Source organism: Diutina rugosa (genome assembly GCF_008704595.1).
Source record: "Diutina rugosa strain CBS 613 chromosome Unknown scaffold77_size38895, whole genome shotgun sequence".
Taxonomy (NCBI): Eukaryota; Fungi; Ascomycota; class Pichiomycetes; order Serinales; family Debaryomycetaceae; genus Diutina; species Diutina rugosa.
In genome coordinates this window covers 18,230-39,058 of record NW_022995159.1, presented here as the reverse complement: position 1 = coordinate 39,058, position 20,829 = coordinate 18,230, and the positions used below count along the sequence as shown (strand labels likewise).

Below are 20,829 nucleotides of genomic sequence, written 5' to 3'. Positions count from 1 at the left end.
GTGGGCATGTCTGGGAAGGTGCGGGCGGGGGGCTGGTTCCCAGGGGAGTCGGCTGGTATGAGGGGGCGGGCGGNCACTATACCAGATTGATGTGGAATGAAGCAAAACAACTGATGATGCAAAAAGGAACAGCCACACCACCTAAAAAGTATCTACTGATTAAGCCAACAACAAATGCAACAACGGTAGTGGGCATGTCTGGGAAGGTGCGGGCGGGGGGCTGGTTCCCAGGGGAGTCGGCTGGTATGAGGGGGCGGGCGGGGTGTCGCGCTCGCGACCTCGAAGAGACGGGTCCACGGGTTTTGGTGACAATGTGGTCGGGCTACCTACGCTAACATGGGGTGTGCCAGTGGGACCATCCACCAGCGAGTTTCTCTCACGACAAACTCTGATCTCGCTATCCCTTAAAAATCCGCTAGCCTTAGCGCTATTGGGGTCTGGGAATTCAGCTTTGTAGCCCTAATGTTGAGTAAACCTGTAGTTCTTGAGACTTTGCTCATGGCGTAATAAATATGTTTTCAGGGCTGGGTTTCGCCCTTTTATAGTTATCTGATTTCTTCAAAAACTGGCAATGTGTGAAAATGTAGCCTAAGCTCATTTTTGTTTTTTTTTTAGTCGTAATAATCAATGAGGAACATTTAGTCTAAATGATATTCATCGGAGTTTTCGATAGTGGGGTTTACCGAGACATATGATTATGTGGGCGAGAAAAATTCTCTTTGGCGGGGAATCGAACCCCGATCTCCCGCGTGACAAGCGGAAATACTAACCGTTATACTACCAAAGACGTTGTGTTTCTGGTGTAAAGTGTCGCTTGACAAGGGAAAGGGTCCCGCGTCAAGTTGGAACTCTGCGAAAAAAAAAGGATGGGTGGTAGTCGGGTCGATTGAGCGGGGTTGTCGGGAGTGACAAATTTTTGGATGACGTCGATAGTGACCTCACACTGGCTAATTGGTGGCCGACCAGGGTACACATTCCCCCCTTTACTGGAGCACCCTACTTCAGTTATTATTCTCTCACAGGTTTGCAATTTGTTCTTGCTTCTCAACTCGCAGATATCTTATCTGTTTTTTTTTTTATTTTTGTCATGGTGGTAGGTGTAACTTCCGCGAGTCGCGGGTATCAAATTCTTGATGTTTTTTCTTAGTCGACCTTAGGTGAAGGTTATAAGTTATTTTTACAGACGATAGATAGATACTAATGCAAGTTTATGGAAAAAAAAAAAAAGTAGGCGGCTCTTGGAGTCTTCTAATGGCCAGAATAGGCTCGAGGTTCGGATGACCCCGCCGGTAAGGAGCTGTTCATGGTCAGGAGTTACCGGGGCAAACAGTATGTATTCAATCGGGAGTTAGGATCCGCTAATTAAGTATACGACCTCCATGGCTGGGGGGTCGTGCGGCTATGTACTGATTAGGTGGGAGCAAAGCGATGTTTCAAGGCACGGCTTGGCAAACGCGCGGTCTCATAAGACCGAGGGCGGACGCGCCCCGGTCAGGGGGAACCGGCGGCTGCCGTGCCCAGGTCGGATACATCCGAGGACGGCAATGCACTAGCATGCCAACATCTTCTACAATCGTTTTTCACATGTAGATATTAATGCATACTTATAGATAAAAAAAAAAAAAGTCGGCTCGAGAGTCGTATTCGGGGTAGGCATAAAGTGGCCGCCAAAATGCAGTCACCAGCTAAAAAATGGGTGTGAGGATGAGCTTGACAGCCCTGCGGCAGGGAAGAGGTTTCGCTCCACAATCCATTAGGTTTTAATGAATGATATTAGCATATATAAACCGCTTAATCACGCAGTATCTAAGGCTAAATTCTTTGTCCTTACCATTGACAACGTAATCATCCCACTAATGCTTGTTTACGTACCACATTATTCAAAAATTCGTAAAATGGAGCTTTCACGCTATATCTGCATCTAACTACTAGAGAGTTTGGATGTGTTGGAATAAGCGCAAAAGTCCGATAAATATTTCTATTCAATCATGCCCCATCATGATAAAGAAAAAAAAAACACGGAGTATTTTCCATTGTTCAATATACTGCGATTGTGACTTGATATCTATTTGATGTGCAATTTAAAATTCGTCAGGGGGAGATTTGCAAAACGGCATAATATCAGGTCTCACTGGAGATGATTGCCCCTCTGACTTTTAACAAGTCGAATCTCAGCCTCTAACTTATCTCTTGCCTTCTTAACATCAATCAACGTCACTGCTGCTCGAATTACCTCATCGTACTTGGCCATAGTTTTGCGAGTGGGCATGAGTGGACGCCATGTGGTACCGCCACCAGTGGGAATGTCGAGTTCCTGTAAGAGCATTTGCACCAGCTTGAGCGTTGATTGCTTTTGTTGGAGTGCAGGTAACCGTTGCGCTGACCGGAGAGTGACACCTTGTACCATCTTTTCTGTGGAGTGATAGTGGAGGCCATAAGCGTCTTCTTCTTTCTGCGTCAACCGCTTTTGCAATAGTTGCTTGATCGCATTGCCTTGCGCTGTAGGAACCGGGGCCAGCCCCTGCTTGAGAAACGTTGCAAGATATTGCTGAAGATGAGTCTGGAAAGCACGATCGCGGCGAATCAGCAGCGACGCCACCGGGGGAATTGCCGGTGGCACCGGGTTCTGCGACAGTTTTGTAGTCGATGCGGATACCAGCGACAGCTTCCGCTTTTGGTTTTTGTCGTATATCATCAAGTTGTTGTACAAAGTACTGAGACCTTGCGACAGTTGGTACAGTTGCACCAGTTGGGTGGTCAGCGGCGAATCCAATAATGCAAGTAAGTTCGACCGTTCCATGAGCATTTTCTTTGCTGCCATTTCGAAACGGCGAGCCTCGATGACAAGCAGTTCTTCCTCGGCGATTTCGGCAGGGGTACGCTTCAATAAATTTTCAAGGTATACCTTGCGGTCCGTCTCACGCTTGCGGCTGAATGCTTTGAGAGAGTCCACAAGAGCCGAGTTGGGAGCGGGGCTGATGAAATCGTCGTTAGTTGAGGAAGCACCGGTGCCCTCAAGAAGTTTGATGCAAACACGATAAAAGTGCTCCTTAAGCTCCTCTAGACTCCGATTGGTATCCATATAGTTGTAGCGATCATAGACAATAGGCCACTTGAGTTCGAAAACTTGACAAAGATCCCACAAATATTCCGTTTCTTCGTACGAAAAATCGACCTTCGCCACAGGTTCGTCGTCAGCATCTTCCATCTCGTTGGCTTTACGTTTCCGCAGCTTGGAGTCTTGAGATTTGGAATCAGTAGCATCACTGTCCTTTCTTGTCTTTTCATCTGTTTCCTTTTCGGCGTCAGTCTTTTTAGACCGCTCTTCGTCACCTTCCTTAGGCTTATCGCCATCGGTCGAGTTTTTATCATCCTTGCTTTCGGTGTCGTCAGTAGATTTAGTATCCTCCTTAGCTTTGGAGACAGTCGTGCTTGAGTCATCTTTGGTGTTTCCAGGTGCGACACTCTTCTTAGAATTGGAGGTATCTTCAGCCTCTTGCTTCACCTCATCCTTTTTCGTTTTAGCTGCCTGGAGTTCTTTGTTGATATCCTCGACAATCTTTTCATATGTTTCCTTATCACAAAGAGCGGGAGTCTCAAGTTTAATATTGAATTTATCGAAGAAGTAAGGCTTCGTGCCCTGCTCTTGATCCAACAATTCCCGTGACCCTTTCACCCAATGATGGAAGGTTTTCCCATTGACTTCGAACGGCATTCGTGTCCACGGCAGCACTTTCATCTTGAGTTTATCTTTGGAGAACATATTCTTGGTGTTTTGATTGAGATTGACCGGTGGGGTGTTTGGCCCCAAAAGCGAGTAAAGCTCACGCGCCATACCCGTTTGTTTGGAGGCATCGTTGCTTGTCTTGACACGCTTTTTCTGAGGCTGCTTCAGCACCTCTTCTCGCGAGATGTTGAGCACATCCAAGACGTCGTTGGCGGACATGGATGGCGGTACAGATGAGTTTTTCGCGAGCCGCACGAACATCGAGATATCGAGGGGTGTGAACAATGTAAACAAAACTAGTCTTCATGATATAATATTTACGGGTATCATTTCGATATTGAGTCAACGATTTATTTTCACCTTAGCAAGAAGTGCTACGGTAAGGTGAAAAACTCTTAGTCGAATCCTGCGCATGACAAATGCCTATAGATATATACATTTGAGGTATCTCGGGGGTTTAGGCCACATAGTGGTACAAGTTGCGGTTATCTTCGTCGCGCTTAAGGTACTCCCGGTCGATCAAGTCGTCGATCTGTTGCTTCATCACCAACACCAGTGGACGAAAGCGCAGCGAAAGCATTTTCACAAGCTCCTGGAGCAACTCGTTGTGATCGACTTGGCGACGTGATTTGAGTACCCGCACAATGGCGGCGTTCACTTCAAGCTTGCGACCTTCAACTACGGCATGATCGATATCTTGCTGCTCGCTCTTCAGTGGCGCTGAAGACGATGACACTGTCAACACTTTAACCTTAACACTCGGCAGCTTGAACGCATGGTTGAGACGGAACTTATCGCCGTCATTCACTTCTTTCGACATGGGTGTCTTTACTAAAAGCCGCAGTCGAGGTGCCACTGCAATCAGTTGGAGGTGGCGGCGGAGATCACTGTCGGGAATCCCCGTGAGCTCCTGAATCTCTGCTACCGTGAACTCGCGGTTCTCTTCAAACGCCAGCACCGGATGGCCATTGTCGTCCACTGACTGCGGGGCGAAAAGAAGCATGATGATTGCGGCGTAGGTGGCAAGGGTGATTTCGTACGTTCTCAGAGGGTACGTGATGCGCATATCCACCAGGCCAAACTTAGCCGTCCAATGAAGCAGCTTGTTCTCGTTGCGCTGGCCGCCACGCCAAAACTCTTCGAATTGGCGTAACGTTTGTCTCACTGCCTGGGGCCATATTACCGACGATTCCTGATAATTTTTCGTCATAGCCAGCGGCCAGTCCTGGGCATTACAGATCTTCACCTCCAAATCGACGGGGGATTTCTGCTGGCGCCACACCTGGTTGATGTCACGCAGAGCTTTAATGTCGTTATTCATCTTCATCACTTGTTCAAGCGAGTTCACCCCCATCTCCTCGGCTAGCCGTGCTAATATCATCTCTTCAATTGTATTAGCTCCCGCCTGCTTCGCGTTGAGAAACCGTTTGGCAAAGTGGTTGGCGTAGTGCACTTCGAACGCGTCTCGATCCCGAATATAACGGAGAAATTTGAGCGAGTTGTCCACCACCAGTTGGCAGCTGGCGTCACCGACATCAGCCAGCTGCTTTTGAAGCTGCTTAATATGGTGGTCCATGTATACTGAAAGGGTTTCTGGAGCCAGCAGCGTCACCGCCTTTTTGGGCGCCCGATTGACCACATCCTTGATTGCCTCAGTAAATGCACCCTCAATGGCTAAATTGCGATCAAACAGCCGTTCCCACAACGTGTACAACTGGTTCAGCAAGTCAAGCACCATGTGAACCCATTTGATCGCGAACTGCGACGCCAGCATCTTTTTACCGTCGCTGTTGGCCTGTTGACGACACATATCAACAAGCTTTGGCGCCATCGTTGCAACCCCATCACGGATACGAGAGCATAGAAGCTTGTAGTCCTCAGATACACGACCAAACAATTGGTAAAGCATCTCGAAGTAGCTGTAGTTGACAATACTAGAGCCGGTGACTGCCGCCACTACCGTATCAAGGTGACTGCCGAGACCCCCAGGAAGCGAAAGCTGAGCATCAATACGGTCGTTAATCAAAATATTGTTGATTAATTCGGCAAGCTTATCGGCAGTTCGTTGGGGAAGATACGAGGCCACTCGTAGCTGCTCATCACGAATGAACGACAGAATCTGCTCCACGTACACCGTCCCGTCGCCTGTCAGCGCCCACTGGGCGGCGAGCTCGTAAAGAAATGTCTCCAGGCGAGCGAGAAATTGGGGCTCGAACTGAGCGGTATAAAAGTTGTCTTCACCGAAAACGATGTCACCATTATTATGATCAACAAGCATCTCCATCAACGCCACTGTACGAGAGATCAACGCTGTCAGCGTGATCACCTGACCCTGGCGAGATTTGGTGATTTCATCGAGAATGACCCCGATCACGCGCTGCCCCACCTCATGGTTGCCGGCAGCGACAAAGTGGGTGCCAAAGAGAGAGATGCCAAGGTCGTACACCATAAGCCGCTTGTGGTCCTTGACGTAGTTGCGGTTGAGGTACATGAGGATGTCGCTGATGTAGCGCATCGCTTGTAGATGTTCGTCCCATTCTTGGAGCACTGCCTGAACGAATGTGTCGTCAGCAGCGGTCATGGCGATAATCTCGTCACGACGGCTGCTGAGGTGGGCCTGGATAAGCTGGCTGACGTTGTCGTAAAGTTTTGCCCCCTGTTTCTGGATTACCATCAAGTAAGCTCGTCGGTGGAGCTGCTCGTACAGTAAATGGGAGATGCGCTTCCGCTGGATCAGGGCAAACGCCTCGGCAAGCACCTGCCACAGAGCATCAAAGTCGGCGGCCGAGCCTTCGGTGAGACGCAGCCGTCGTGGGGGGCGTATCTTTGACCGGTTCATCGTCGCGCGCGGCGATACGGGTGGCACCAACGATGGTAAAAATGGAGGTGGGGCAAATGGAAAAAGAGATAGAAAGCAAGATACATGAGGTTGCACGATGAAATTTGAGGCAGGGGAATAGTTGATCAGGATCAGATAGTCGAGGGAACGACTTGGAAGTTTTGGATAGAGGTTGTAACGAGAGATAGAGAGTAAGCGGTATCAGCGAAGACAGAGTAGTGGCCAACGGCCGAAGAGCACCCACGATATAGGTAAGAGGCGAGTGCGCCAGCGGCATAGTCAATAATGACAACTCAACGAACAAGCGGAAAATGGTTTTCCTTCGAACTATTTTACTGACGTAAAACAAGTAGTAGCTGACACCGGTTTCGGCACGCGTCTTAATTTTAGTGCGAACTCCCGAACCGCGAAAAATAGGTAATTTCATCGAGGAACTCTTCAATCACGAAAATGACAAATTCTTCGGGGCATTGTATATTCTGATGTTTTACTTTAATATCGTAAGTCGACGAGTTTCTAGAAAAAAAACACCAACAACATGAGTTGATCTTTTGACTTCTGGTGGAATCACTCCACCAGCTCGGTGTTTTTTGAAAGTGCGTGAGTCATACCGCCCAAACCCGCGATCGTGCCACTCTACTCATTATTTGGACTTGGGTTTCAAGTTATTAGTGTTTGATAGTGAAAACTTAATGACGATCTTAAAGGTGTGCTTTTATCAACAATATTGCCACCATCTCCAAATCTTGACGATTGGGCATGCTTGGTAACTGCCACGGATCTATTGGCTGGTTTGGGCGATGGCCGGTTCCGGCCCGCTACCGGAGCCACCCCGCCGGGTCCAGGCGCACTCACCGACAATATAAAAAAAAACCTCCTCCCCCCGCAATCACCTCACCACCGACAACCATGGCGCCGAGAACTCTCTACGACAAGGTGTTTGACGACCACATCGTCACCCAGGACGACCTGTCCTATCTCATTTTCATCGACCGCCACTTGGTACACGAAGTGACGCTGCCGCAAGCGTTTGAAGGGTTGGCCAACGCCGGGCGCCAGGTCCGCCGCAAGGACTGCGTGATGCTGACATTGGACCACAACATCCCCACGGTGCTGAGAGCGCAGATGAAGGACATCGACTCGTTCATCGACCAGCCCGACTCCAAGTTGCAAGTGAAGACCCTCATTGAAAACGTCAAGAAGTTCGACGTTCCCTTTTTCGGTATGGACGACCCCCGTCAAGGGATTGTCCACGTTATTGGGCCTGAACAAGGGTTCACGTTGCCCGGGACCACCGTGGTATGTGGGGACTCCCACACCCTGACCCACGGCGCGTTTGGTGCTCTCGCCTTTGGTATCGGTACTTCGGAAGTGGAACACGTGCTTGCCACTCAATGCTTGATCCAAGCCAAGCTGAAAAACATGAGAATCACCGTTGACGGCGACTTGGCCGACGGCATCACCTCGAAGGACCTTGTCCTCCACGTCATTGGCGTCATCGGTACTGCTGGTGGTACCGGGTGCGTGATTGAATTTGCCGGCAAAGCCATCGAAAACTTGCTGATGGAAGCGAGAATGTCCATTTGTAACATGTCGATTGAGGCTGGGGCCCGGGCGGGGATGATCGCCCCTGATGCCACCACGTTTGAGTACATTAAGGGCCGGCCGTTGGCGCCGCTGGGCGACCAATGGGACAAGGCCCTCAAGTACTGGAAGACGCTCTATTCTGACGAAGGCGCCCACTTTGACTACGACATTACCATCAAGGCGCTGGACATCGTCCCCACCATTACCTGGGGTAATTCGCCTCAGGACGCGTTGCCCATCACCGGTAAGGTGCCTGACCCCGCCGACACCAACGACGCCAACAAAAAGGCTGCCATTGAACGGGCGCTCAAATACCAAGGCCTCAAACCTAACACCCCGTTGCAAGAAATCACTATCGACAAGGCGTTTATTGGTCTGTGTACCAACTCGCGTATCGAAGACTTGCGGGCGGCTGCGAGGGTCGCTAAGGGCCACCACAAGGCCGCTAACGTCAAGCAAGTGCTTGTGGTGCCTGGTTCGGGTTTGGTGAAGGCGCAGGCCGAGCGCGAAGGGCTTGACAAGATCTTTGAGGCCGCTGGCTTCGAATGGAGAGAAGCTGGGTGCTCGATGTGTCTCGGGATGAACCCCGACATCTTGGACCCCGAAGAACGTTGTGCATCGACCTCCAACCGTAACTTCGAAGGCAGACAAGGGGCGCGGTCCCGCACTCACTTGATGTCGCCGGCGATGGCGGCGGCGGCGGCGATCAAGGGTCACTTCACCGATATCCGCCAGTTTGAGTACAACACCGCCGACGAGCCCGCGGTCAAGGTTGGGTCGGAAGAGGAAGACAAGGCTTTGCAAGACGCTGTCTACGAGCACGAAAAGCAGCCGTTGGACAACTCCACCGCTGGCGTGGAAGAGCGCCTCGATGATATCCCCGTGAAGCTGGCGGCGGCCCCTACTGGTGCTGCTCTGGGTATGCAACCGTTCACTGAAGTCACCGGGGTGGCAGCAGTATTAAACAAGGCTAATGTCGACACCGATGCCATCATCCCTAAACAATTTTTGAAGACGATCAAGCGCACGGGGCTCAAGAATGGGTTGTTTTACGAATGGAGATTCAACCAAGTCGATGGTAAGGACGTCGCCACCGACTTTATCCTCAACACTCAACCGGAAACCGAAGTGTTGGTGGTCACTGGTGACAACTTTGGCTGCGGTTCGCTGAGAGAGCACGCACCGTGGGCGCTCCAAGACTTCGGTATCCGTTCGATGATTGCGCCGTCGTTTGGTGACATTTTCTACAACAACTCGTTCAAAAACGGGTTGTTGCCGATCCGGGTGCCCGAAGACGTCATTAAGAATAAGGTAGTTCCCGTGGTTGAACAGGGCCACAAGTTGACCATCGACCTCCCCAAACAACAGATCAGAGACGGCAACACCGGCGAGGTGTTGGTCGACCACTTTGACGTTGAGGACTTCCGCAAACACTGCCTCGTCAACGGGCTTGACGACATTGGCCTCACGTTACAAAAGGAAGCCGATATCCAAAAGTACGAGGCAATGAGACGCGATAAGTTCTCGTTTTTGGAAGGCGGGTCGAAGTTGATCAAGCCGATTAAGGGGTCGAAGAAGAGCGCTTACGGATTGAAGACTCAGGAATGGTAGATTGCATTACGATATATTAATGGACGACAAACCTAGCAACACTGTATTTTGAACGACAATGTGCAAAAAGACACGAATCTCTGACATACAATTTATTTGCAATTAAAGGTAAAAAGGAAGTCCACGGCAGGACTCGAACCCGCAATCCCCACCGCCGGAAAGTGATACCTTACCATTAGGCCACGCGGACAACTTGCTAAAATATTGTATAATTCCAGAAGATTCACTGTGCCCTCTAAAAATCCGGCATAAAAAAAAGGCGGGATATCGAGATCAGAACCGTCTTAGATATGATGATATCTAGCTGTTGATAACTTGGTTCTAATCCCGACATCCCGCCGAGTTTAAATATTACGAGTTTAGGATTACTGCGGGTTTCACAGGGCCGTGAACTACGACATGGCCACTACAGGCATGACTCAATTTGCCACCTAGTGCCGTACACGGCACTAGCTGTCACCACTTGGACAATGGTTAAAGCGACATTGACCACGACATTGGCTAAGCCACTTTTGCCACTGCGGCATCGCGAGGCTCGCCCCTAGTCCCTTCTAGGTAGGAGGAGTCTTTGCCTTTTCCCATGTGACCTGGTCCTCCGTGAAGACGGAACTAAACCATACCCTTGTCCGTAGACAGTATTCTGGTAATTACCCTGCATAGATGCTTTCTGACCTAGTCAAAGAACCCCAGGTGCGCATTCTATACAACATAAAACACGTTTTGTACTTTTATGGAATTCCAAAGATTCAAAATGTAAGGCTGAATTTTGGAATCTCCTGTTTGTTTTGATTATGAAGATTCACAAAGTATATAAAAAGCCTGTATGGCTTGCGAAAGTTTGTCTGATAACAGTAAATGTATGAAAATTGTCAAAACACGTATTTTGAATATTGTATATTGGATGCACTAAGGCCGGCGAATGAGTCAACAAGTGTTAAATGTATCGGCTAATCAGTAAGAAAATGCTTAGCCTCACAGGAAGTTATACGATTCGAAGTATGAACGGGCATTTTGCAATCAATGAAGCCGCCATAGCATTTAGCGATGATAGTTTTGGAGTGGCTCTCTTAGAGTCTCTTACAATCGTTTTTTACAGGTAGAAATTAATGTACACTTATAGATAGTCTGGGATCAACTGGATTTCGGTGTCCTTAAGAATGGGGAAGGGGGGGTGGCAATAAATTAGGATTTTCAAACAAATTTGCCTGAGATCAAAAATAACGACGACCTTTTGTTGAAAGTTCGAAACTTGAAGCTTATCTCGAACAATGGGCGTGCAATTGGTACCGTCATCAGCCGATAAGATGGCTGGGGAAGTAACATGTCTATCTTAACGCAATTGGAAATGATATCGTTGGTTCCTCAATAGTTTTGCTGGACACCCAAACTTCGTAAACCAGTTGTTACCTAAAACAATCTCAGAGTGATGAGGTTTTTCGATTGGTTAGCGTGTTTTCTGATAACGGGAATATCTTAGTACTGGCCAAAATCACTCCATGGTTTCACAGTGTGTAGACCAATGGACTTGATAATCGCTTTCCACTATGGCAAAGTGACCAACTCGCAGATAGTCCATTGAATTTGTTATCAAGGCATCGACGTTAACCAATTGATATGCATTAGATGACGCCTCCTTGACCAACAGACTGGAAAAATCGAGGTCAGCCTAATTTTTTTTTTATAATGGAGCGTAATACTTAAAGTAATGAATCACAGCTTCCCAATGGCAATGGCCTCAACTTCTACTGTGCAGCCCAAAGGCAATTGCTTAACAGCAACACACAGTCTTGCGGGCTTAGTGGCACCGAAGTATTTGGCATACACCTCGTTGAACTCGGGGAACTGTCGATCAAGAAGCATGTGCACTTGACCACGTGAGCTAAGTCCAGATTAGCGGCCTCCAACACGTTCTTGACGTTAAGGATACATTGCTCAGCCTTTTCAGCAGTCAGAGCGTCGGCGAGGGTGTCGCCCGAGGGGGTGTGGTGTACTTGGCCGGACACGTAGATGAAACCTGACGTTAATATTTATCTCAATGTAAACTGGCAATCAGCCATTGTCATACGTACCATTAACTTTCACTGCCTGGGAGTACAGAGCAGCGGGGGAAGGGGCGTTGGCGGTTTGTACTTTGGTGATAGTTCTCATTGTGGCAACCACCAAATGTCGCGCGAGAGCCAGTGCATAAAATCACCCCCCGTCGATTTCTGCGCACCCGCAAAATTCTCAACCAGTAATGATGCTGGTTGTGCGAAAAACCACAACACATTACAGCTCTTAATATCGAGCTGTTTTGGCCAATTTACACTAGAACTCATGTAATTAACCACTCAAAACCAATGCTACCCATAAACCTTTAGCAACCACATTAGACGTCGACTGGGCTATTTAATATGATATAAGTACGTATCACATATCAATTGAATGCGGTTCGGAGCCCTTATCCAATCTAGCAATTTTGTCAAGACAATAATTGAAGCGAACAAACCTTCAAAGATCAATCGCCGAATCTAGTTTTAATGGAAAATGACTTGGTTGAATGAGCCTAAATTGATCAGGAATTGTGGTGTTGGGGTTGCAGATAAATTATTGGAATTGCTAGAACCTTGGTTGATGCCACTTTGGGAGAGTTTGGTAATGCCCATGTACTGTGAAGTCTGATGGTTTCGACCATATTGCAGTCATCCATGTTCAACGCTTGCCTTCTGGACGAAGTCATCACATTAAACGTTGACTGTTCAATGTGCTACAATGCTACAGTTTAAGTTTCAGACTGTGTACTCTGTTCCATTCATTAATATCTCGCTAATCTTGTTATACACGACAAGGCTCCGACGTGGTAAAACATCGATTATTTGATGTCAGCCATGTCAGCCACGTCAGTGATTCATTGGTGAGGGTAACCAGAAGCAAGCGTCGGAAGCGCACGAAACGCTTCAATTCTTTGCAGGAGTTGAATCGCCAGCAATGGTGACCCTGTCGGCAAGCGGGGTTCCCACCAGTATTCCTGCAGTCTCATCAATTTCTCGATAATTGCAGTACCCCTGATAGACACTTCCTCCCATGAGCACTCCCGTGAGAGTTTTCTCAAAAGCCCACATTGGTACGCCAAAAACGGCACGTAATTATGGTCATTTAAAATTGACGACTCATCTTGATTGGGCTGATTCGAAACGACGAAGATTTTCCCCATGATTGCACGGGGTTGCACCATGTTCTCCGCACACCACTCTTCAAATGCCCTCCAAGTTCTACACTCGAACAATTTTTTGGCAGCCTTGCTCAAAATCCAATCAGACCGAAACCAGGCGCCCAGTGTTGTCTCAACCACTCGGGCGATAGTATACGCAACCAGTTCCTCCAAAGGGTTCTGATACAATGAGAAACTCAGTATCACATTCCGAAGATGCACCCTGTACTTGAAAGACTTGTCATAGTGTTCAGAGCATTGAAGATACGTCGCAGTAGCTTCAAGTTTACCGACATTCCAGAGATTGTCACTAGCACCCTCTGAGAAGTCGAGGAATTCATTGATCTTTTTGTAACGCTTTTGATCCAAAGTGGTGCCCTGATAATCATACAGAGTAGGGCAGACAATGGTCCACTCGACAGTTTGCGTAAGGACGATTGGTTTGTCTATGAAGATTGATTTGTACCACAGACGATCATTTTCTTTCAACACCTCGAAAATTTCATGACAGATCGTCAAAGCGTTTTCCAAGGTCTTGGCCAGCAGCGCGATTGCCGAAAAGATGAGGGGTATGCGGGCAGTGTTGTTAACGTAAGCGTTGACATGTATTCCCCTTCTGTTGTGCAACAGAAACGCCTTGGCCATAATCTCACAGGGATCAAGCCATTCGTTCCAAAGGATGTCTTCAATCTTTTCCAATGTCAGACATTTGTGCATCTTCAAGTAAATGGGTGAGGAGTCCGTAATCCCAACCTTTTTGCCGATCACACCAACGAAAGCTTTGACAATGTAGTTCATGTCAATTTTCGGCTCATGTGGGCCGGTGTTGCGCATACAAAGCTCGTTGAACTTGTTGATAAATCCTCCTTTGACATCAAAATTCTGGCAGAGATTTTCAATTGAGTCATCGTTGGGATTGAGGTGGCTGCATTCTGGGAGGATGATGTTAGCCTCTTTTTCGAGACACTTCATTTTTCTTACTCTGAATGAGATAACGTCAGCCTTCCCAGCCTTCTTTGAAGCAAGACGTTCCTTACTGGCGCGAGCCATGTTTTGCTTGAGAATAATTTGCCCCTTAGTGTTTCTCCAAGGTTTGCGGTTGGGGTACTCGGTGTGAGTCGGAAAACAACCTCAATACTTCGGAAATAAGGGAGTGAAGAGATATGTAAAGGTGGGTGGGCTTTTATGGTGCGCTGAAAAGTGTGTCTTGCATATAGTTGTGCTCGTCTATTTGTACACCCGATATCGTTCGCGCCACGAAGGAATGCTCTGCCTCGGCGCAGAGGGTCACACATTCTCCAGCTATCGTCAATCCAACACACGAATCGCGATGGGCAGGGGGTTATCGTGGATGTGTGGATGTCACGGCTGGGGCCCTACACCGCTTTCAAGTGTATGTTCTATAGTCGCTTCATTGGTACCTGCAAGTTATATCATGATTAGCCTACGGATTAAGCGATCATGTTGAGTCACTGATTGCACGGCGCCATGATCGTCAAATTCTTCCATTGATATCTATAAAAGCAGCCACGCTTTATCATTGATAACATCGCCGATAGCAATTGCCAACAGGTAAAACTAATACCCTGTACTATCTCTGCATTGGGGTAGGGAACTATCGAGTAGGCGGTTGAGCGAAAGACAATCGAAAGCTCCTGACGGCGGATTGCTGTGACCAGTCAATGATTTTCACGTTTAGCCGAGCAGGTGCCACAGATTAAATGAGTCTACCCGTGGTAACTTTTGATTTTGGTGTTACGCACTGTATTCCACAGGGTTGCTGCAAGCCTCATTCGCATCTCGTCACGAGGCTCCTTACCCTTGCGGTGGAATGCGGGCGGATAGCGGAACCATTCAACGTGATGAGACTGCCCATCGCTGGAATCCTAAAGGCACTAGTCGGCCTGGAAATCTTTCGTGAGTGAAATCCACCACAATTTAGTACGGCTTCGAGCTAATTATGTTGCAAGTGACACCTGTCAGTCATATATCATATGTTAGAAACCAACAAACTCAACTAGGGCTCAATATGTACAAGTGAAAACAAAAACGATGCAACATTCATTAGCGGACGGGATATAACTAATGCCATGAAAGCAGGCTTTGAAAAGCTGGAAGTATTGTTGTTGTGAACTCGATCTAACAAGAAATACGTCGAATTATTGTAAGTCAACTATGGTGAAATATGCTAGATATCAAGTACCAAATGAACTCAGCTGTTGCACACGCCAACGACGTAGACAGTAAATTCACAGTTGAACAATACTTGATCTCTGCTACTCCATAGCTGGATTTGCCGTACAAGTTGTGCCGTGAGCAGTCGCTAGCACCTGTTGGTTTGAAAATATAGTAACATCCACCACCATTGAGCAACCAGTAGCTCAGAGGTCAATAGATTCTGTATATTAGTTGTCCAGACAACCTTTAAGTTAAAATACAAACTCATACTCGAGTAATCCGACATCAGGCTTCGCCTCTCGATTCTCAATTTCCTCTAATCGATTAAGCAATCGGTGCCTGTTCAAAACCAATGAAGGCAGGAGTAAGGGCTCACTGGTAACATCAGTATTCGGTATTTGGGGCTGTAACGCTGACACCATCAAGCATTCTTGTGAGTCAACTTGTTTGCCCTTAATGTATTCCCATGCCACGTCGCGAGGCCCAACGTCGACGTACCCACTGACCTTGATTAAGAGTTGATGGAGGGCGTTAACCACATCATTCTCCAATTGAGGATATCGGATGATCCATTGAAGCATTTCTCGGTAAAAGGCGAGTAGTTTTGATGTTAACCGAACATCAGGAAGGAACTTGAGCCATTCGCGAAGGATCACTTGAAGAAGCCAGGGTACCGCTTGATTCCAAGACTTGAAGTAATTGACCATCGCATACATGATAACTTCGGCATCAAGGCGTAAGTACTTGCGTATCTCCATTTCCACATTTTTCTTCAGCTCAACTACAGTGGCAACACTGTGATAAAATTGCTGAAGCTTTTGATGTAACGGCTGCCGAAGCCAGTCAATAACGTCAAGCTCGGTTCGATCAATCTGTGTTTCGGTAACGATACTGGCAAATTGTCGGTTCTCCTTTACCTCCTGGGCAAAGCGGCGCTTGAGTTCGACCACACAGAATTGGTATAACTTTTTAACATTGGGTTCCCGGCCTTGAGCATTCCATAAAGCCTTCACCTGGTCCAAGTATCCTCTGATGAAGCTCGTGTTATTTCGTTTGCGGAAGTAGTCTAGAAGTCGCACTATCATATCAGTGTTCGACCCTAACGTCGTTGGAAGGGAAAGACCACTCAATAATTGGCCCAAATATGGCGATGGCGCCAGCGACAGAATAACCAGCTGCCATATTCGATCATAGCAGGCATCCTCAAATGTAGATTTGATATTTGGTTGCGCGAATCGTAATACCCAAGCTAGGATTAACGGTGAGTAAAATTGTTGCAGCCGTTTATCACCAAGATAAGGCAATTGGCCAAACACAATTCGGGTGAGGTTATCGCGACCAGAGCGAACCCAAAGCTCAACCAAAAGCAGAATAAATTCGGGCCTTTCATTGTCATTCATGGCTCGATTCAACACTAACTCAATCTTTTCACAAAGCTCTTGGTTCGGAGGTATGTTACGCGATAATGGAAGAATATCTTTGATCAATGCTAATGGCAATGACGACAGTAACGCATTTGAAAGAACCTCTGGGAACTGTGAATGACTTCGAAGTGAAAGTAAAATTTTCAAAAATAAACGCCATATGCGCATGATATGCGGAATCCGCAAAAACTCCAGTGCAAACCTGGCAAGTAATGCAGCAATTGCTCCCATTGGTATTTGCTCGGTGCTCTGAGTGGTTTCACAATAAATCTGAACCGCCTGCACTGATGTTTGAAGGGTGGTATACTCCACAGACAGCGCGTGTAACACAACACCTTTCACTAGTTGGTCAAATTGAGTACGGAGCAGCAGCCCAAGAACTTGATGGAGTAACAACGTGAAGTTGAGTCGATTAACGTAAATGATGAATTGGTCACGCAGCTCATGGTATTGAAGCAGCAGCAGAATATACAACTTGGCGTTGAGACGATTTTTGTAAGTCTGATGATCTTCAACTGGGAGATCTCCAACATAGATATACAATATCATCAAAAAGCGTTCGAAGAAGGAAGAGCCGAAATCTTCTCTCAGTTTGATCACGGACATTATTTCGGGGTCGTGACATTCATCTGGGTAGTTGGCGAACTTTCGCCGACTGACAACACCATACAACTCGATTACGATCCTTTCCTCTAAGACCCACTGGTGACTATGATATACATGAAGTATAAGATCAAGTGCACGATTGGGGAGACTCGATTCTTCACAGTCATTAAGACGACGAATGAGAACGTAAATCACTGACCAATCACTAGGGATGGGGCTAACATCTATGGCATGTGCGACCATACTAACGGCGTACTCAAGCAACTCCGAAGGCGCAGATGTCAATGCCAGTGTCAACAGCGATGACCACAATCTCGTAGCCTTCAAAATCTCACTGGCCAAAGTGGTGGGGACACTTTCCTCATGCCACAATGCTTGCCAATACTGCAGAGCCGCCTGTTCAAGGATTGGGATTTGCTCAGCAGCCAACGCTAAAAGCATAATGTACGGTAACCATTGTGACGCTTGGCAACGAGCCACAAGTTGCTGAAGCATTTCACCGCCAATTTGGGGTCGCAGAAACACCTGCCATTTCGTTAGGTTGACGAACACGCCGGTAAGATCGAGACTGGAATTAAGTTGATCGGCCAAAGTGTTTAATGCCTGGTGATACACTTTGTTCGATTGGGGTTGTATTGGAGAAAGCGTAAACTGTTTCGAACCAATCTGGAGTGAGAGGGATTGATTGATATCCATGAAGAAAGTTCCTTTGGCCATCTTCTCAACGTCAAATTCAGACGTTGACGGCGTGGTGTCATAAGGTATCGGGATAATTGAGCGAAAGCGATGGCGTTGGATATATTCATTCGGTGCTTCGGCCTCAATTTGTAATGTGAATTGAGGAGCAACATATGGAGATGGTAACCGCGATTGATGCTGTGCTTTTGACTTAACTCTCGCTGCTGTCGAGGGTTTAGTTGTGGCGGTCAATGATCTGGCTGTACCTGGCAAAGACTTGGCTGAACGTGTCGATGCTTTGGCCACTTTTAGGGGTCTTGTCGTATTCAGTGGCTCGATTGATTGTGGACCACCAAATCCGCGAGGTTTTTGATGATACAACAAACCATGACCATTTCTTTCAAGCACAAGTCGCGCTTGTACTCGTGCCGGGGCCCGCGGACGAGGTTTGATTCGAGGCTGCTTTGGGTGCTGAGGCCTACGCGGAGCTTGTGGTTTGCGTTTGACTGTCGCTGCAGCTGCTGGCAGTTTTGGAAGTGGACTTGGTCGTGATGGCACATCCAAAACTACTCGATCATACTCGAGGATGTCGCTATCATCTGAATAGACGCTGATTGGAGACGGCGGGGTCTCGTCGGAAGGTGGTGATGGAGGAGTGAGGGTAGCCCTCCCAACATCAACGAGGTCCATCTGATTATACGCAGGTTCAGGTTCATTAGGATCAACATCATCAAAGACATACGCATATTGTTCGAATCTTTGAGCCTCACGAGCAAGAATGTCAGCTTCAGACTCCGCTCTTGGGGTGATCAGCACCAATGCATCACCCTCGTCTTCCTCGTCATCGGCATCGTTGATGAGCTCATTACGGAGTTGATCACGGTCGGACTGATGACGACGGTGCAGCGGTTTGATGCGTGCCACGCCCTTGCGGTTGGGAGTGACGATGCGTGGTCGTTTCGCCGGGGCCCGCGGCTTCCAGATCGCTTGTCGCTTGGCCAGCTCTGGTAACACTCCTCGAAGAGCCAGGCGGTGAGACAACACCCGGCCTCCAACTCTAATGGTTTCAGCAAGAGTATCGCTCTCATCACTGGCGACATCATCAGGAACGTCGCTGTCTTGACTAGCCTCGCTGGCCTCGAAATCGAATACATTGTCGGCCACCAGATCAGGTATTGATTGTGACTGCAGTTCAGGTTGCTGAGAAGGCGCAGCCGTCGCCGTCGCCGTCGCCGCTTTGCGACGATAGTCTCCGACGATTTTTTGGAAGCTCTCGGGCTTGTACTTGTCGTCGTGAGGGAAACGACGTTTGTGACGTTGGTACATGCCATCTAAAGTTCTCAACACGGCGTGGTAATCCTGAGTTTCCTGGTAGAGGGCGTTGACGTCATTGATGTTGGCCAACCGAAGGTACCTGATTTGGTCGGCAATATAGGGGTATATCGCAGTAAACGCCCGTTTACGGAGCTGGCGCCGGCGGGGGACAGCTTCATATAGTGGTGATGGCAGAGGATGGTCCGGTTCGGGACGAGGGTCAGGTGGTGGCGAGGGGAGTAGCTGACGAAAGCGAGTGCGCTGGGTGTGACGCAATTCCGGGTCGGCAATGGCATCGATGAGACGCTCTAGTCGGTGTCGATCCACCGCCTCCACCCCCAAAGCCACCCCGGCCTCGCTCTGGGAGTCGGACACGTAGTCATCCTCCATCTCATAGGCGCGTGTAGGGGGAAGTCGCGTTAGTCAAGAAGAGTGCGAAGACGTCTAGGTAAAAAGGGTTAAGCCACCGGGATCAGACGAAGCTAGAAGTTTTTTGGGAACACCTTAAAGGAGCCGAATGGGGAAAACTGGGACTTTACTGAAGTTCAGGGGACGCTAGTAGCGTGTATGAGGGGGCATAGGGTAGAGTTGATGGCGACGCGTCTGGGTGCAATGCGATCTGCTCACAAAGCCCATCTGAAGGCATAGACCATCTCATTAATTAAGGCAGCAAACTTAGAAGTTGAATTGTTATGAAAATTTTGACACTAATGGTGTGCTGATATTTATGAACTACGTCAATTGTGACCGCATCAAGGCCAGGGGCTGACTGTTTCAAACTACTGATCAGATAGTTGATTTACTTATAGGTGTCGACGACGTAGCGGCCGACGATTTCGCCGCGGGTCATCTTGTCGAAGATCTCGGGAAGCTGGGAGAGCCCCGCTATCGTCAACGGCTGATTGATGAGCCCGCGCCGGAAAAAGTCAATGGCTTCGTCAGTGTCGGCACGGTTTCCGACAAACGACCCTTCGATGCGCACCGCCTTCAGCACCGTCTGCAACACGTTGGCGGTGATGGTGGTGTCGGGCGGCAACCCCACAAGCACCACCACCCCGCGCTTCTTGACGAGCTGGACTGATTGCTGGATCGCTTGCGGCAGCGTCGACACGTTGACGGCGCCCTTAGCCCCACCGCCGGTGATCTGGTGGACGCGGCCGATGACGTCATCGCACTCAGTAAAGTCAATAAACTCCTCGACGCCGCCATCCAACGCCGCCGCCTTCTTATTGGCGCCGCCATCAATCCCCACCACCCGCAACCCCATCGCCTTGGCGTACTGCACTGCCAACGACCCCAACCCCCCCGAACACCCCGAGATCACCACCCAATCCCCCGCCAGCGCCGTTGTCGTCTTGAGCGCGCGGTACACAGTGATGCCACCGCACAAAATGGGCCCTACGCGCAGTAAGTCCACGTCCTGGGGGATCTTAGGCGCGCCCATGGCGTCGACGGTGGCGTACTGCTGGAAGGAGCCGTCGTGGGTGTACCCCAGGTACACGGGGCGATTGCACAATTGCTCGTGGCCATCGTAGCAGTACTCGCACTTCCAGCACGACAGCAGCACGAACTTGACCCCGGCGTGATCGCCCACCTCCCACCCGGTGACGTTGTCCCCCATGGCCACCACCACCCCCGCCCCCTCGTGGCCGCCAATTAAGGAACCGTCGGTGTC

The 20,829-nt window shown here is 48.7% G+C and overlaps 6 protein-coding genes across 6 annotated transcripts; 1 reads left to right on the top strand and 5 right to left on the bottom strand. All coding sequences in view use genetic code 12, as the record gives it.

Annotated features, from left to right (window-relative positions):
- Positions 1-2,128: 2,128 nt before the first annotated feature.
- On the bottom strand, positions 2,129-3,946 carry SWC4 (Swc4p; the record flags this gene model as incomplete). Its single annotated transcript, XM_034156547.1, has 1 exon — positions 2,129-3,946. The coding sequence occupies one exon, from the start codon at positions 3,944-3,946 to the stop codon at positions 2,129-2,131; it is 1,818 nt and encodes a 605-aa protein (XP_034011467.1).
- Positions 3,947-4,184: 238 nt separating this feature from the next.
- DIURU_003749 (cullin) lies at positions 4,185-6,566 on the bottom strand (the record flags this gene model as incomplete). The annotated part of the gene is made up of 1 exon (XM_034156545.1): positions 4,185-6,566. The coding sequence occupies one exon, from the start codon at positions 6,564-6,566 to the stop codon at positions 4,185-4,187; it is 2,382 nt and encodes a 793-aa protein (XP_034011466.1).
- Positions 6,567-7,475: 909 nt separating this feature from the next.
- Positions 7,476-9,764, top strand: LEU1 (3-isopropylmalate dehydratase; the record flags this gene model as incomplete). The annotated part of the gene is made up of 1 exon (XM_034156544.1): positions 7,476-9,764. One exon carries the CDS (start codon positions 7,476-7,478, stop codon positions 9,762-9,764), a length of 2,289 nt encoding a protein of 762 aa, XP_034011465.1.
- Positions 9,765-12,651: 2,887 nt separating this feature from the next.
- DIURU_003747 (uncharacterized protein) lies at positions 12,652-14,004 on the bottom strand (the record flags this gene model as incomplete). Its single annotated transcript, XM_034156543.1, has 1 exon — positions 12,652-14,004. The coding sequence occupies one exon, from the start codon at positions 14,002-14,004 to the stop codon at positions 12,652-12,654; it is 1,353 nt and encodes a 450-aa protein (XP_034011464.1).
- A 1,379-nt stretch (positions 14,005-15,383) lies between these two features.
- Positions 15,384-19,544, bottom strand: MMS22 (Mms22p; the record flags this gene model as incomplete). The annotated part of the gene is made up of 1 exon (XM_034156542.1): positions 15,384-19,544. One exon carries the CDS (start codon positions 19,542-19,544, stop codon positions 15,384-15,386), a length of 4,161 nt encoding a protein of 1,386 aa, XP_034011463.1.
- A 409-nt stretch (positions 19,545-19,953) lies between these two features.
- Positions 19,954-20,775, bottom strand: DIURU_003745 (zinc-dependent alcohol dehydrogenase; the record flags this gene model as incomplete). The annotated part of the gene is made up of 1 exon (XM_034156541.1): positions 19,954-20,775. One exon carries the CDS (start codon positions 20,773-20,775, stop codon positions 19,954-19,956), a length of 822 nt encoding a protein of 273 aa, XP_034011462.1.
- Positions 20,776-20,829: the final 54 nt, after the last annotated feature.